This window comes from Actinia tenebrosa, unplaced genomic scaffold (genome assembly GCF_029948245.1).
Source record: "Actinia tenebrosa isolate PJP-AT-01 unplaced genomic scaffold, QUT_ActTen_1.0 PGA_scaffold1__47_contigs__length_23844297, whole genome shotgun sequence".
Classification (NCBI taxonomy): Eukaryota; Metazoa; Cnidaria; class Anthozoa; order Actiniaria; family Actiniidae; genus Actinia; species Actinia tenebrosa.
Genome location: NW_028292578.1, coordinates 8,065,263 through 8,081,217, shown reverse-complemented (window position 1 = coordinate 8,081,217; position 15,955 = coordinate 8,065,263). Strand labels below are relative to the sequence as shown.

Here is a 15,955-nt window from a genome sequence, read left to right as displayed (position 1 = left end):
TTGCATGTGGTGGTACTGTCCTTGAAATGCATGGTTAAGAAAGAAACGAAAAGTTGGCAACAGAAATCCGGAAAAACCTTAATCTCATTGAGACAATTTTTGAACGGAATTATTTAAAACTTAGTTTAGTGTAGTCCCCCATGCATAGCTGAATTCAATAAGACTAGGAGACATGAAAAGGGTCAGAATCGCCCTGACCACCAAATCTCCAAGTCGAGGTTGGATTTGATGTGTTCACATATTTTATCAAGTTCAACCTTGACTTGCAGTCATTGGTTACTCAAGCGAATTCGGGAAAGGTCTATACTAAAGCTGTGACAGAAATTTTACTAACCTTCGGCGGCTGTGCTATCAAAGACCAAGTTACGGCTAACCGTAATTCTCAGTCCAGAGGCGGTTTGACCACAAATGTTTTTTTACAGACACTTCGTTAGATATATTGCTGCACTCTTGATAATAATAATGGTACTTAAACTTTGTCTCTGACGATAATATTGAGAAAATTCAACTCATTTAGGAAGTGTTTGACGAAATTAATGCTGCTAGTGACTATGAAGTTGGTTGCCACTTTAGATTAAGATAAAAGGACAACAAGAAATAATACTCAAGATACGGTTATTTCTGTCTTCAAAACTTTTTTATCCTTCCTGAGTGGATGCGATGGATTATAGAATAAAATGATCTAATCTTATTAAGTTATCTTCGATAGTCAAGAGATGAGGACATCGAGGAATCAGATAATCGCCCAGCTTTTTGCAAAAGCAATAAAATAACACTGTTGCAATCACATACACTTCTACGGATATGACATAAGCAATCAAGGCGGGTTTGCTTTCAGGCTGAGTGAGAAATTATCTATTTGCCAGTACCCGGGGGGCAAGACGAAACAAAGATTACAGAAAATATATAGATTTTCATGTATTTGTCTTTTTTTATAACTTACTATTCACCCGGCCCAGGTAAAATATTTATTTATTGAAAAGATTTCCATGATGAAATATATTTTATGGATTAATGTATTGGATAAAAGCATGGACTTATCAGCAATGGATAAAGATTTATCCGTTGGATAGCGCTATCCACCCTTCGTATAACCGGGTCCAGTGCAGCCAAAAAGTTAAAAGTTTATTTTGACGTCAGTGATCACCCTATAAACTTTGATACGTCATTTTAGAAGTATATGCTCATTAATCCGCATAAAAGTGGCCGGCATTCCAGTGACATTGAACCTCATTTTCTTTTAATGAAAAATGACTTGTTCTCTCTTGCGGAAATCGTTTCGTAAATATTTTCTTTCTTTTGGCACCGAATATATTCACCCAAGACACGAAACCTGAATTTGTTGTTTCTGCAGATTATTCATTTCTTTATTTATCTAGTTTGCTCAGGATATTTATGTTATGAGAGAGAAAATGAATGTTTTTACAGACGAGCTAAGTAAGACATCAGTTTTCTAATTACTATTTCTTATCGTATGAAAACAAGATAAAGCATGAGCAAATAGCTATATAAAAATATCGATATTAGATATTTCAGTAAGGCTACCATCACGCACAAGTTTAGATATTAGTATGCTTTGAATTCACAAGTAGACCTCTTAGCTCCTCCCATTACGATTGTTCCTCTGGTTACGCCCTACACACCTTTTACCCCTTTGCTCAGTTATTTTAGGATTGTTCTTTAGAGTCTTATGTTAGAAATGTTCCTTGTAATCTTTTCTATACATTTACGATATATTCATATATTAGCTTTAGTTTCAGCTATGTTAATTAATTCCAAGATTTTCACTCGTATTACTCGTCATTAGAATATCGCACTTAGGGATTTACTTATTCTTTTAACCAACCATGATTTGACGATATTATCACATTGATTATAGAATGACACCTGTCATAGAATTATTATAAATACAGCTTATGTAATCAGCTAAAGAGATAGTAGAATAAAGATCTCCACGCTTCTACCGTGAGCGGTCGTCCCATAACATTTATGTAGTATTTAAAAAACGAGTAGGAGTGTTTTATCAGGTCTAAAACAACGAGGCGTAGCCGAGTGGTTTTAGACCTGATAAAACACTCTTACTCGTTTATTAAACAGTACATAAAGCTATCACTATTTTGCATACAGCAACCTAACCTGTCCTTGTTACTCGCGCGTGCAGCGTTGGTGGGAAAATAATTGCAAATAATCGTGTCCAAATCGAAAAAATAGTCATGATTGTAGCATTTGTACAAGGATTAGACTCCACTAGGTCTTTTCTTTTCTTTATTCTTTTTCCGATTTTATTTGAGAAAGCATTGCATTGTTCATGCCCGATAACATGGCCGCTATATGACCCCTGTATATTACTTCTCACACATTCACATTAAATTATTAAATCATATATATTAAGCTAGAAAAGCAATGGTACTGAGAACAAATGATTAATTAATAAGTAATGGGAATTAAAAGTGGATTCCGACAGAGTGGCTCTTCTTCCACTGGATTCAAAAAGGCATTGCATCATAGCGCCATTTAATTACTATCACTACCAAAATCCCCTTGCACGTTTTTCCTTTTTTATTTCAGTTAATTAACAACAATTGTCCCACTATTCTCATGAGGAAATGCAAAGTTCAATAAGTAAGAAAATTCGCAAGGCATTTTGGTAGTGTTGGTAAAATGACATCATTCCTACAAACGACCTATTGAACTTGTCCTCTTTTAGACTACCAAAAAAATATTTCGTGAATAATTGCCCTATTCCGATAATATAGCAAGTGTGTCTTAAGTGTACGGTACTTGTGATTTAATATTGTGAACTGAGCGCTTAAGAGAATAAGAGGAAATATCGTACGTCAGTAGCTAGTAATCCATATCATACTTAACTTATCAATAGCAGGTAAATGTCTAAAGTTTAAGACTCTTGATCTGATAATATTAAGAATTTAAATGAACTATAGTACCAAAAGTTGAATTAAAAAAACTGAATTAAAGTCTTATACGACCTAGTGGCTATTTTTCGATTGGGCTATTTTTCGTTAATTGAACGATACGTAATCGCGGCCTTTCGGGGGAGCCTTGGTGCCATATAACAAAATATTTCTTATTAGCATCAAATTGTTAAGGGCACCACAATAGCCGCCATGTTTTATTGTCTTTTAACTCTCTTGAGAATGCTTGCAACATATATATATATTATATAACATACGCCTATTTCTAAAAACTTTCTCGAATGAAGATTTGAAATCTGAGCTCGAGTAACACGCTCAAAATGTAATATATTTGATGCCGAACAAAGTAGTTTCCTCCTAGATCGTAACATGAAGCATGATATTTGCGTTAGAAAATAGATTTTTTCGTATTGAACCAGAAGACAAGAGCACAAAAATTCCGTTTAGTCTCAGATCGCCCATCTCAGATCTTCCGACCGACAAAGTGTTTAATGTATATGAAACTGAGTTGATATTGACATTGCGGATGGGAAAAATCGATTAGAGAAGTTTTTTTCAGTATAATCTTTCGGCTATGAATAACACTGTATCCTGTCGGATTCAGTTGCACGTGATACGATCACAATAAGACTGAGCATGCGCAGTAAATACCACTATGCAAACATGGCGGCTCGAATCCAGCTTTTTGAGGAGGAGATTGAGAGAATTGTGTCGGACGGAAAAGCTATTAAAAATCAACTTTGAATCCGTTTAAAACTATAAAAATTTGAATGTGGTTCGCAAGGATTTTCAAGATACTTAAGAGACGATTGATAAACCTTTTGAAAAATGACTTTCAATCAAGATGGCAGCTTTTTTGAAACACAAGTACCGCATTTTCTCTCTATTTAATCCACAGCCTTTAATAAACCCCATTCTAATAAGGCGCCCCCAGTGTGAGGCGCTAAAAATTGAATAACCTCCGCCTCTAATAAGCCCCCAATCCTAAGAAACGTTCACCTGTCGAGATTATGAAGATAAGTAATTATGAATTTCTTAAGATCAAGAAAATGGTGTAAGCTCTAAGCCTATAATGAGCACCCTCTCTGTGATAAGCCCCCATAGAGAAAATACGGTAATCGAACTCGGCTTTTTGTAAAAGATATCTTAAGTTGTCAGTGTCTCGCAATCTGCCTTTAGCATTAAGGCAAACCAATTTATAATAATGATGAAAATGAATGGCTATAGTTATACACACGTATAGTTATAAAGGATCAATATTATTAAGTGACGATGATGGTGATGGTGATGGTGGTGGTGATGATGATGACTAATGAAATGATGATGGTGATGACTAATGAAATGATGATGGTGATGACGAATGATGATGATCCATTATGGTGATGGTGATGATGGTGATGGTGATGATGATGTTGATGATGGTAATGATGATGATGGTGGAGATGACTGATGATGGTGATGATGATGATGATGGTAATGATGATGATGACTAATGAAATGATGATGGTGATGACTAATGAAATGATAATGGTGATGACGAATGATGATGATCCATTATGGTGATGGTGATGATGATGTTGATGATGGTAATGATGATGATGGTGGAGATGACTGAAGATGGTGATGATGATGATGATGGTAATGATGATGATGATGGTTATGACTGATGATGGTGATGATGATGGGGATGATGATGATAGTGGTAATGATGATGATGATGGTTATGACTGATGATGGTGATAATGATAATGATGGTGATGACGGGTAATGATGGTGATAATTATTATTATGATTGATGATGGTAATGATAATGATAATGATAATGATGATGATGGTGATGATAATGATTGATGATGGAGGATCTCAATGGCCTTAATCGTAAGGCTTAAAAAATAATATTTTTAACCGTAATTTTTCTTTGACCGTAATGATTTTTCCCCTGATTATCCGCGTTTGAGACTTTCTTTTCTTTTCTACGGTTCCATTTACCTTATACTTCATGACACTGATTGGATAAGTATGATGAATTTTGCAAAGGATTCTAGCAAATATCAACTGTAAACATCGATTAGCACAAAATGACAAAAGTTTGATTTTCATCAACCGTAAAATACGAAAATTAGCCCTCAGAAGCCGTAAAAAAATAGCCAAAGTTTTAACTGTTAGCGGCGTAGAGATGATGGTGATGGTGATAATGCCTGATATACTAATGTATATGATGGTGGTGATGATGATAACAGTTATCACTCATCTGGCATTAAATCTTAAGTTTAAAGCGTAAACGAAAACCCTCACAAAGAAGCTCTTTAACTCCCCTTTAGCGGGATTCTATGATCTTGTTAGATATCCAAGTTATCGGCACTACACATTTGACACCAGCTCGACAAGTGACTCCGCTAAGTATGATCACTTTTGAAATCATGTTTGTTTCGATGAATTATTAGCTTTTAGCGTAATCTTTTATTTTTGTTGTGATGAATGGTATTGGTGTTGATTGTGACGCCAGAACGACACAAATCAAGTGAAAAAAGATGTGAAATTAAAGAAAATATTCGAGGGTTTTCTCCAGATTCTTCCGGGTTTTTCTCGTTCCCCACGACCAAAACCTTGAATTAAATCGACTTAGATCAGCTTAAAGGTTGTTTCAGGGCTCAATCTGTGAGTTAGTTGTGCCCTGACTTAGATCAGCCCAGAGTTTGTTTCAGGGTTCGATCTGTGAGTTAGCCATGCCCTGACTTTGATCAGCCCAGAGTTTGTTTCAGGGTTCGATCTGTGAGTTAGCCATGCCCTGACTTAGATCAGCCCAGAGGTTGTTTCAGGGTTTTATTTGTGAGTTAACCATTGTATGACATTGATGAGCCCAGAGATAAATTGTGTTTCGTCAATTTCGTCAAGCCGAGAGGTTGTTTCAGGGTATCAATGAAATTTTAAGTTTTAAAAAAAATATACACATAATAGTTAGTCGCATAAAATTTAGTTTTACCAAAAAGGAACTGAGAAAGGAAAAAAAAGAAAAAGAAAAAAAAAGAAAGAAAGAAAGAATAGAAAAGAAAAAGACGGTCTTTGACTTTATATAAAAATACTAACAAAGTATTTTAAAAAAATAGCGTGATTTTCATAATTAAACCTGTGAAAACACTCTAATTAATACACTTTATTTCCCGGGTAAATGGAAACCACTGCAATGAAACTAGCTTCTGTATTCTCATTCATAGCTTGAAACACTAGAATGTTTTTCTGAAATTCAGAAACTGTATACTCACATATCACAAAATGACATGTTTTTCTGCTCAAGCTGTGTTCAAAATAAATTTTAATTCATAATGTCTTCAATACTTTTACTAATGAGAAAACTATTATAAAAAGTTTGTGGATTTTTCCCGTCACTGACTTAGCATAAAGTAAAGCTTCTATCTTATTCTTAAATTTATATTCATCTTATATACTCAATTGAAGAATCGTTGTCGGGTTCAGAAACATAGAACATAGAAGCTGAGACCGAAATGGCACATGGGAAGTACGTTAATTAGATTCACGCTGTGACCGGCGACCCGTGGCATCATCCACTGTTTTTAATACGTGTTTGGCATTCTAAACCGACTTCATGGATGGCGCAAATGAAATGTGTCATTTCGGTCTCAGCTTCTATGTTTCTGAACACGACAACGATTCTTCAATATTGAGTGTATAAAAAAATTAAAATGTTCTCGGCTGGAAACGGTTGTATTTTTGCAAACGGATGTCCTTTCTCCTCTTCTTATTCAATTATTCCGTACTCCAGAAAAACAAAAATCACAAACCACAAAAGACATGTTTTTTTTTTTTTTTTTTTTTTTTGCTCAAGTTATGTTCAAAAGAAATTTTAATTCATTAAGTCTTCGAAGAAACTTCAATACTTTTACTAATGAGAAAACTATTTTTAAAAAATTGTGGATTTTTCCTGCCACTGACTGAGCATAAACTAAAGCTTCTATCTTATTCTTAAATTTATATTCATGTTTAAACAACTACTTTTCTCGGCTGGAAACGGTTGTATTATTGCAAACGGATGTCCTTTCTTTTCTTCTTATTCAATTTTTCCGTATACGTACTCCAGAAAAAAAAAAATTTCAGTTTCGTCGAGTTTACACGACTTTAGACTGCTCGACTTTTCGCATACATTCTATATCTCGTATGAACATAAGGGGCAATTTATTTACATTTGTCAATGTAATTAGTATTTTTACATTAAGTGAATAAAATAAATTCGGCGCGCAGCTCATTAGAGAGTTTTAGATTGACTTTTTTTCTCCCCGCAAACGGCAAACGTGACCACGTTTTCATCGTTTTCCTGTACTTTACTTTACCTTTTACAAACCTTCTCACTAAAGACAAATATTCTTTTGTTTTTCTACTACTTGGACTTTTTTGCGGTACTTTTTAAGCTATTTAAAATAATTTTTAAGTGGTCACGTTTGCCGTGAACGTAAATCAAAAACTCCCTATTAGTCACAATTTACGTCTTATGCTGTTATGTTCAACTACAGGTGAATATAACGCGCACGCTCGTTTGTCGATGTGTGCCGCTTGTAGAAATAAAAATAATTTGAAAAAATAAAAAATTTCCCTAGTCGCTCGAAGACTAGTCTGCGGCTGAGCGCTGGCTACTCGAAGACTCGCGTCTCGCAAAATATTCACTTTGAATGCGGGCACCTTAAGGTTATTGGAGACCTTCAGAAGTATGTTTGTCTTAAACTCTCTCTACGCAACACGTTCGACAAAACCCCCTAATACTATATATCGTTTTTAAGGTCATTTAATAAAGATTTCGAAAATAATATTATTTCAAAGTGATTTGTAACAATGTCGAGCTTTAAACACAAATCGGGCACGTTCCGTAGAGGTGAATTAATGGAAATAGCGTTAGCGCGTAAAGCCAAAAGAACCTCACTATGCATGAATAAGTAAAAGATAATCTACAAAAGGGTGTGAACGATTTTTGATATTTTGAGTATTTCGTCTTTTATGCGGTGAAACATTAACCGGCATTGAAATTTTTCAACGTTCCAAATTTAAAATTCAATAACTTTTTAAAGAAGCAAAATATCAAAAATCGCTCACAACATTTTTTACATAGTGAAATTCTTTTGGCTATACGCGCCAAATCGATGTCCATTAACTCTACTGAACGTGCCCGATTTGTATTTAAGGCTCCGGCATTGCTTCAAATTAAAAATTCTCTTTCAAATAATATTATTTTCTGAATCTATATTATATGACCTTTAAAACGATATATAGCTTCATGGGGTTTATTTAAAGTGATGCGTAAGTAGAGAGTCTTAAACGAAACATACCCCTGAGGGTCTCCAGTAACCTTAATAGAGATGGCGTATGCCAGTTGATTAAGAAACTCGGGATATTCAGTCTACCATACTTACCTCAGCTCTAAATCAGTCGCGGTTACGTTTAAGAGTGCTTTTTAGACGGGAATTGTAAATTTTTTACAAAATCCCCTAGCTGAAACACGAGGAAGGCCAAGAGAAATGAGTCTAAGAAAAATTCAAGCCGTAATGATAAATTCTGTTTTGTAGAAAAAGGTACTTTGTTTTTATGATTTTTGCAAACAATAAAGTTGATGAAGCTTTGAACTATTTTAATTAAATCGTTGCCTGTTGTTTAAAATGGCTTTTCAAAAAAAATGAATCCAAGAACAGAATAGAATATGGAGAAAAAAGAAGCCTGTAGTGTTAAAAAAAATTCCTTCCGTTCAGCAAAAAAAAAAACAAAACAAAAAAAAAGACAGAGAGATCATAGTGGACGGCATGATTTGTAGTTAAATAGAGGGTGTTACATGAAATAATAATAATAATAATAATAATATTTATTAATATTTAATTGGCAATATAAGATTGAAAAACTTAAGTTTACAAATAAATATACTATAGAGGATATTACATGTGCGCGCGGAGATACGAATTTTATCTTCGAGTGTTCAATTGATATCTCACGAGTGAGAGCAGCGAACGATGGAGATATCTAAATTGAACACGAGAAGATAAAATTTCGTATCTCCAAGCGGCCATGTAATGTTCTGTTTATTATATAGATATCGATGAAACTTGAATAAAACAAAAGCTCAAAAATTCTTTATTAAAATACGTTACTATGTCAACAGCGATATCTTCACGTGTGAAAGATATGGTATCTTCCACTGGTGAAAGATATCAAGTTTTCGACACTAGAGAAAACCTGGTATTTCATCTATATCTATATAATAAATAAAGATATACAAATATATAAAAGTGATAATATATATAAATAAACAAATACACTATATATGATAAAATCTATTACATGTAAAAATTTAAGGATCAGCGTGCCAAGTCCTAATACAATAAGGCAAAAAGCTGACATAGGCGCCCGGAGATACGAAATTTATCTTCGAGTGTTGCCGGAAAAGACATCAGAGATTTTCAACACGAGAAGATAAATTTCGTATCTCCAAGCGCCCATGTAATATTTTGTTTATTACATAATTATTCATAAAATCAACTTAACAAGCTTTTTATTATTATAAAAAGTTTTTATTTATAACCAATAGCTTAAATACACATAGTAACGATATTTTCACATGTGAAAATAACATGTTATTTTCACACGTGAAAATATAAGTTTTTCGAAAAGGAGAAATATAGGTATTTTATAGGTTTTTTAACTGTCGGCGAAGCAGTTTTAGAGAGACGAACTCGGGAATTTATCCCATTTTATTGATTCCGAAGCTGTCAATCCAGTCGTAATAAAACAAAGTCCTCAGTTAATCCACCATTCAATGAAAATAGCGGTGAAATTCTTCAAGCTGCAGGAGGCAATTCAAATGACTGTTATCCAGAAACGGTACATGGTTTGATCTCTTGCGACTCGTTCACCAGCTGGACTTCAGTGAAATTAACTTAACTTGAAAGACATATTCGTTGCTTTTATCACCTTTAATTTCGCCCAGCCAGCCAGCTTTGAATGATAGGATTTTTGAACTTCTTCCTTCCTTCCTTCCTTCCTTCCTTCCTTTCTCCCTTCCTCCCTGTCTTTCTGTCTTTCTGTCAGTTCCTTTCTTCCTTCCTTTCTTTCGTTTTTCTTTCTTCCACATTGTGATGCTGATTGGGCGAACTTTGTTAAACCATATTTTCATATCACACAAGCATCATATTAGCCCGCCTCCACGAAACGTTGCGTAACGACACTAAGAACTCTGCGGCTATAGCATGATCAACACGTGATCATCAATCCAAAACCATCCTACCCCTACCCGTCTCAGTAGTGATCGTTGATATTGAGTTTCAAGAAACGTTAGTTGTTGGCAAGAAGATATCTACTCTTTCATCGCTACGTTTTATGTGTGAAAACTCACGAAGACCTTTGTGCTAATCCAACATAAATCATCGGTCTAAACCCTGAGATAGGGTCGACAAGCGAGGACTAAAGTACGATTCCTTGAGGGCCCTTAAGGTACGTTTAATTATGGCTGTACATTGCTTGTTCTATGGAATCGTAATCAAAGAAAATTTAAGAGTTTTATTTCCAATCTCATAACCCAAGAATGGAGTCGTTTTAAGTAAATATTTAGGATGAATATTAAAAGTAAAAAATAACCTCCTACTTTTCTTGTCTAAACAAATCGCTTATTGACTTTGTCGTTCTTGCTTGTACTCAACACGCAGTCAAGATACTTTAGAGATTAATATAAGGGGCAGTGTAAGTCGTTTGGCAAGCCTTACAAGAAATGGCACCTCACTTGTTTTGCATTCTGTATATTGTAATAGTGTTGTGGTAATTTTTTGGTAACTCCCCCCCATCTTGAGCCTTGTTTCTTTAATAGCCCCCCCTTTCCCGGTAAAATATTAAATATACATTTTTATAAAAATAATAAGTATATTAATATTAATTTATTTTTATCTTTCCCTTTTTCAGAAAAACAAGTTTGATTTCCAAGTTATGAGGGAATTGCTTTTCAAAACAAAAATATATTTCGAAGGCCCTGCTTGCAAAAAAAAAATTTTTTCACCATGATCGGAATTTTCATGTTGAAATCATTTCACTGATACCAGGTTAGTATCCATGGAAACTGATGGCTAAAAAAATAAACAGTGTGGCATATTTTATCGATGAAGCCAATACATTGGGAGTTAAGTATCCAAACAGTTCAAGAGTCCAAATTCTTTTTCACCGTAAATGATTGTTCAAGCCATGTGATTAATTCGGTGAGCCTGCTCTTATAAAATATAGAATTGATGAAACGCTATAATTTTATCCTATTCAGGGTAAAGGCAGGGGGAAAGATATCGTGGAACAGAAACCGTTCAATACTCCAGCTTCCAAGTCTCTGTTGCACAGGGTTCAGCCTGTGACAATGTGTAGAATATTCATGAGTTCAAGTTCAAGTCTGCGGAATCAGTTCAGAGCGTTTTTGTCTCTGGTTCGGCTCCCTCGTAAGTTAGTGGCTCTTATCGTATATTATGCAAAGCGAGAAGAGACGCAATCGCTAAAGTAAATAACTTTTATTTAAGTTTCTAGTCGTTCTAGCGCTTTCGCACTAATTGGGGACACTTTTCGCTCACACGCACTACCACTACATTAAATGTTCTTTGCACACGACGCTCAACTCACATGTTGATTTTTACGGAGGGAGGAAACCAGAGAACACGGAGAAAACCCTCGTAGCATAGGAGAGAACAACACATCAAACAAACTCAATTCACTTGTGACTGATGATAAAAAATTCTAGTTCGAATTTCTTCCCATCAGAGTACAGCAGAACGCACGTTTTTAACTTTTTTGTTTTCATTTTTTTTTTTCCAAGTTTCTTCTACTCAACCTTGGTAAAAGCGTTCGAGCATGGCATTAAATAATACTACCGCTGTTGAACAGTATCCAGAGCCTCTCGGCTCAACTTGGTTTCGCCACACTTGCTTCGGACTCTTGACATTATTATCCGTGCTTGGCAACTCCGTCGTCATCAAGTCTATTATCACCATGGAAACCAGAAAACCGCTGACCTATGTCCTCGTAGCCAACCTGGCATTCGCAGAGCTGATTGGTGCACTTACACTTCCGGCTATCCAGGTCTATGATGAAGTCTTTACGTGGCCTTTCGGGGATTTCTTGTGTCACGTGTTTAGCCCAAGTCAGGTGGTTTCGTGTCTAATAATCACGTGGACATTGGCCATTATTTCAATCTATCGTTTCTTTACTCTGTTTAATGTTGGTTTTGGTCTTCGCTACAGCACTAGTCAACGGAATGTACTTCTTCTAATTCTGTGGATCGCTGCTTTGGGCTTTTGTGCGCCTATGTTCGTGTATTCGAAGGTGGTACGGTCACCATTCGACGCTTCGTTCATATGGTGTGTTGTGCTCTTCGACGGAGACACGATATTTAATTTCCCGTTCTTCAAGAAGTACATGCTGGCTCGTTTTCTGGTGAATTTCGTTATCCCTATTCTCATCATGGTGGTGTTCTACGGCGCGATGGTGGTCAAACTTAAGTGTCACATGACCAACCAGATCCATCCAAACACAGCTACCTATCCCTCGATGGAACTACAGACCTCAATATCTACCAACACGACGACAGAAAGTTCCATTTCAAGTACCAAACTTAGCCAATCACGTTCGACTTCCAGAACAGGTAAAAACTGGGAACCCAAAAGAAAGGGGAAACGCGGCAGACGAACCCGTATGGAGGATGAAAACACGCTGATACTACAATTAGACCAAGATTTATTAAACATGATTTACGTGGCCGTCTCGATCTTCATTGTTTGTTTTTTGCCCTACCAAGTATTCCACTTGCTGGAGTACTTCGATGCTTTGAGTTACAAGAACTGGCAATACTTCCTTATCACCAGGCGGTATGTTTTCCTGGTCACTTGTGTTCCTAGTGCGCTTCATCCCATGTGCTACGGCACAATGAGTAGGTTTTACGCTAAAGCCTTTTCGTATGTCTTTCTGTGCAAGATCGTTAAACGACAAGACAAAATCGTTAACACTGAAACCATTTAGTTTGGGGAATTCCATCGACGTCATTTCCGGTCTCGTGTAGAAGTTTTATAAACAGATGAATGAAGAGTATTTGATAGAAATGTAAATGGGTGATTGAATATGGAAGGCAGTGTTTGCCTGTCATTGTAGTCTGGTAATGAAATTCATTCAACTGATTGATACCAAGCAATCGAATACTCTCTGGTTGATAGCACATGACGGGCAGTGTTTGCCTGTCATTGTAGGCTGGTAATGAGATTCATTCAGCTGACTGATACCAAGCAATCGAATACTCTCTGGTTGATAGCACATGACGGGCAGTGTTTGCCTGTCATTGTAGGCTGGTAATGAAATTCATTCAACTCATTGATACCAAGCAATCGAATACTCTCTGGTTTATAGCACATGACGGGCCATGATTGCCTGTCATTGTAGTCTGGTAATGAAATTCATTCAACTCATTGATGCCAAGCAATCGAATGCTCTCTGGTTTATAGCACATGACGGGCAGTGTTTGCCTGTCATTGTAGGTTGATAATGAGATTCATTCAGCTGATTGATACCAAACAATCGAATACTCTCTGGTTTATAGCACATGACGGGCAGTGTTTGCCTGTCATCGTAGGTTGATAATGAAATTCATTCAGCTGATTGATACCAAGCAATCGAATACTCTCTGGTTTATAGCACATGACGGGCAATGTTTGCCTGTCATTGTAGTTTGATAATGAGATTCATGAGATTTTATCAGCTGATTGATACCAAGCAATAAAATATTTGGAATGATTACGAGTCACTACAAATCTTGACATCAAAATTAAATAATTTTAATTTGAAATGATATTTTTTTTAGCAAACCATCCACTACGGGTTTTATTAAAGTTCTTTTTTTGGTGTAAGATCATTTTAGTTGGGCGTAAAGCTTTTCGACGGATAAGTAAAGCCTCTTGTGAGTAAGGTTATTTAGTACAGTTATTTAGTACATTCCGGCATAACCGATACTTGGTCAGATATGGAAAAACATTAACGTCTAAATCTAAAAGGGCTATTGAAATTTTTTAAATCCTTTTTGATTTTTACACTTTCTTACCTTCGGAAATCTACTAATTTTTCCGAATGCTTTCCCATCACGAACCACATGTCATTCCCTAGATTATCATTTCTTTGTTTAATGGTTACACATCAGAAGACACATGGATATTGAAATGAATTTGAAATGAAATATTGGAATGGGAAAAGATTTGACACCCAAGCAGGTAGGTAGGTAGGTAGGTAGGTAGGTAGGTAGGTAGGTAGGTAGGTAGGTAGGGTAGGTAGGTAGGTAGGTAGGTGGGTGGGTGGGTAGGTAGGGTAGGTAGGTAGGTAGGTAGGTTGGTGAGTGAGTGGGTAGGTGGGTAGGTATTTAGGTATAGGTGGGTAAATACATGGGTAAGTGGCACGGGTGGGTAGTATTTGAGCATAACGATTTGATTTTTAATTCATTTATTGATTTTATTAAACGTCAAATTATTGATTTATACATATTGTTATTTCGAGCGTCTTCAGTTTTATCCATAGTTTAAGCTTGGCTTACATCTTCAACTATACTTTTAATTTTATTATTTTTCGTGTTTTAACCTGTTTTTCAAAACTACTTTTTCTTGTTACTTTATATCCTTTTCTTTTTGCTTTTGCTTGCTTATACTGCCTTTACTATCGCAGTTTTCGATAAGAAGATGAAATCAAAACAGCGTCAAAAGAAAGCACCGTTAAAGACTTTAAGTCATACCAACACGAGAGAAAAACGCATGCAGATATTTCAGCAAGTTTTCCAGTAATTCAAGTTCGTATCCAGCAGGAAATAGATGTTTATTTTCCCTGAATATAAAACATTTCTTAACTTTACTTTTGTGTGGTTTTCATAAATTGTTTCCCGTAAACTTTAGCTTATTACACTCTAATTCCTACTCTTCCCAGTAGACCGAGGTAGTTGTGATTTTTTAATCGTCTTCGTAGCGTCTGTTATGTTATCCGCAAGTACATTTCAAATCGACCACGTGATGCCAATGTTGTACCATGAGGACAAGTTTTTTACACCACGTGATTAAAACTTGACTGAATTTTGATCACGTGGTGTAAAAAACTTGTCCTCGTGGTACAACATTGGCATCACGTGTTCGATTTGAAATGTACTTGCGGATAACATAACAGACGCTACGAAGGCGATTAAAAAATCACAACTACCTCGGTCTACTGGGAAGAGTAGTCTTTTGCTTTCTATTGTGTAAATCCAACTATTACACTTTAATTAGTACACTTTGGTTCATAGGTTTTTCAGAAACCACCTGAAAGGCAGTTTTTCAGGCAAGTTTAAAAGTTAAACTTATATTGATAATTGTAATTTTACAGCAGACATTTTGAATTAATCTGCATACAGATTAAGAGCATGCGCAAACGCTTTCCCTCATATCAATCTAGTACCCAGATCCCTCATTTCTTAATGCGCATGCTCGACGAAATAATTCGTAGTCACGTCACAACCAGAGAATAAATATTGGAAGCAGAGAATAAATATTGGAATATTTAAAGTATTTTAACTTTTAAAGTTTGGACTAAGTAACATTATAATTCATAAAATCAGAGATTACATACATTTGATTTCTTTAGTATTATTTCATATTTTAGCTAACTATATAAACTACGAATTTTGATCGATCGATCGTTTTTTGTTTTTTGTTTTTTGTTTTTTTTTTTCAATAATATTATCGTTTGATAGCTCAACTTTTGCTGTTCGTACATTTTACTATTCGTTTTTTTTTCTTCTTTCTTTTCTTTCCTTCCTCCTTTCAGTGTTCGTTTGTTCGTTTTACGTAGGGTTGTTTATTTGTTAGTTCGTTTATTTGCTCGCTTGTTCGCTTGTTCGCTTGTTCGCTTGTTCGCTTGTTCGCTTGTTCGCTTGTTCGCTTGTTCGCTTGTTCGTATCATTAATGGCACTAATCATTCTTCAAAGAAAGACACGGTACTAATAGACC

The 15,955-nt window shown here is 35.6% G+C and overlaps 1 protein-coding gene across 1 annotated transcript; it reads left to right on the top strand.

Moving 5' to 3' along the window:
- Window positions 1–11,825: 11,825 nt before the first annotated feature.
- On the top strand, window positions 11,826–12,965 carry LOC116287290 (C-X-C chemokine receptor type 2-like; the record flags this gene model as incomplete). The annotated part of the gene is made up of 1 exon (XM_031693956.2): window positions 11,826–12,965. A coding segment is annotated over one exon (1,140 nt), but the record flags the coding sequence as incomplete, so codon positions are not given.
- Window positions 12,966–15,955: the final 2,990 nt, after the last annotated feature.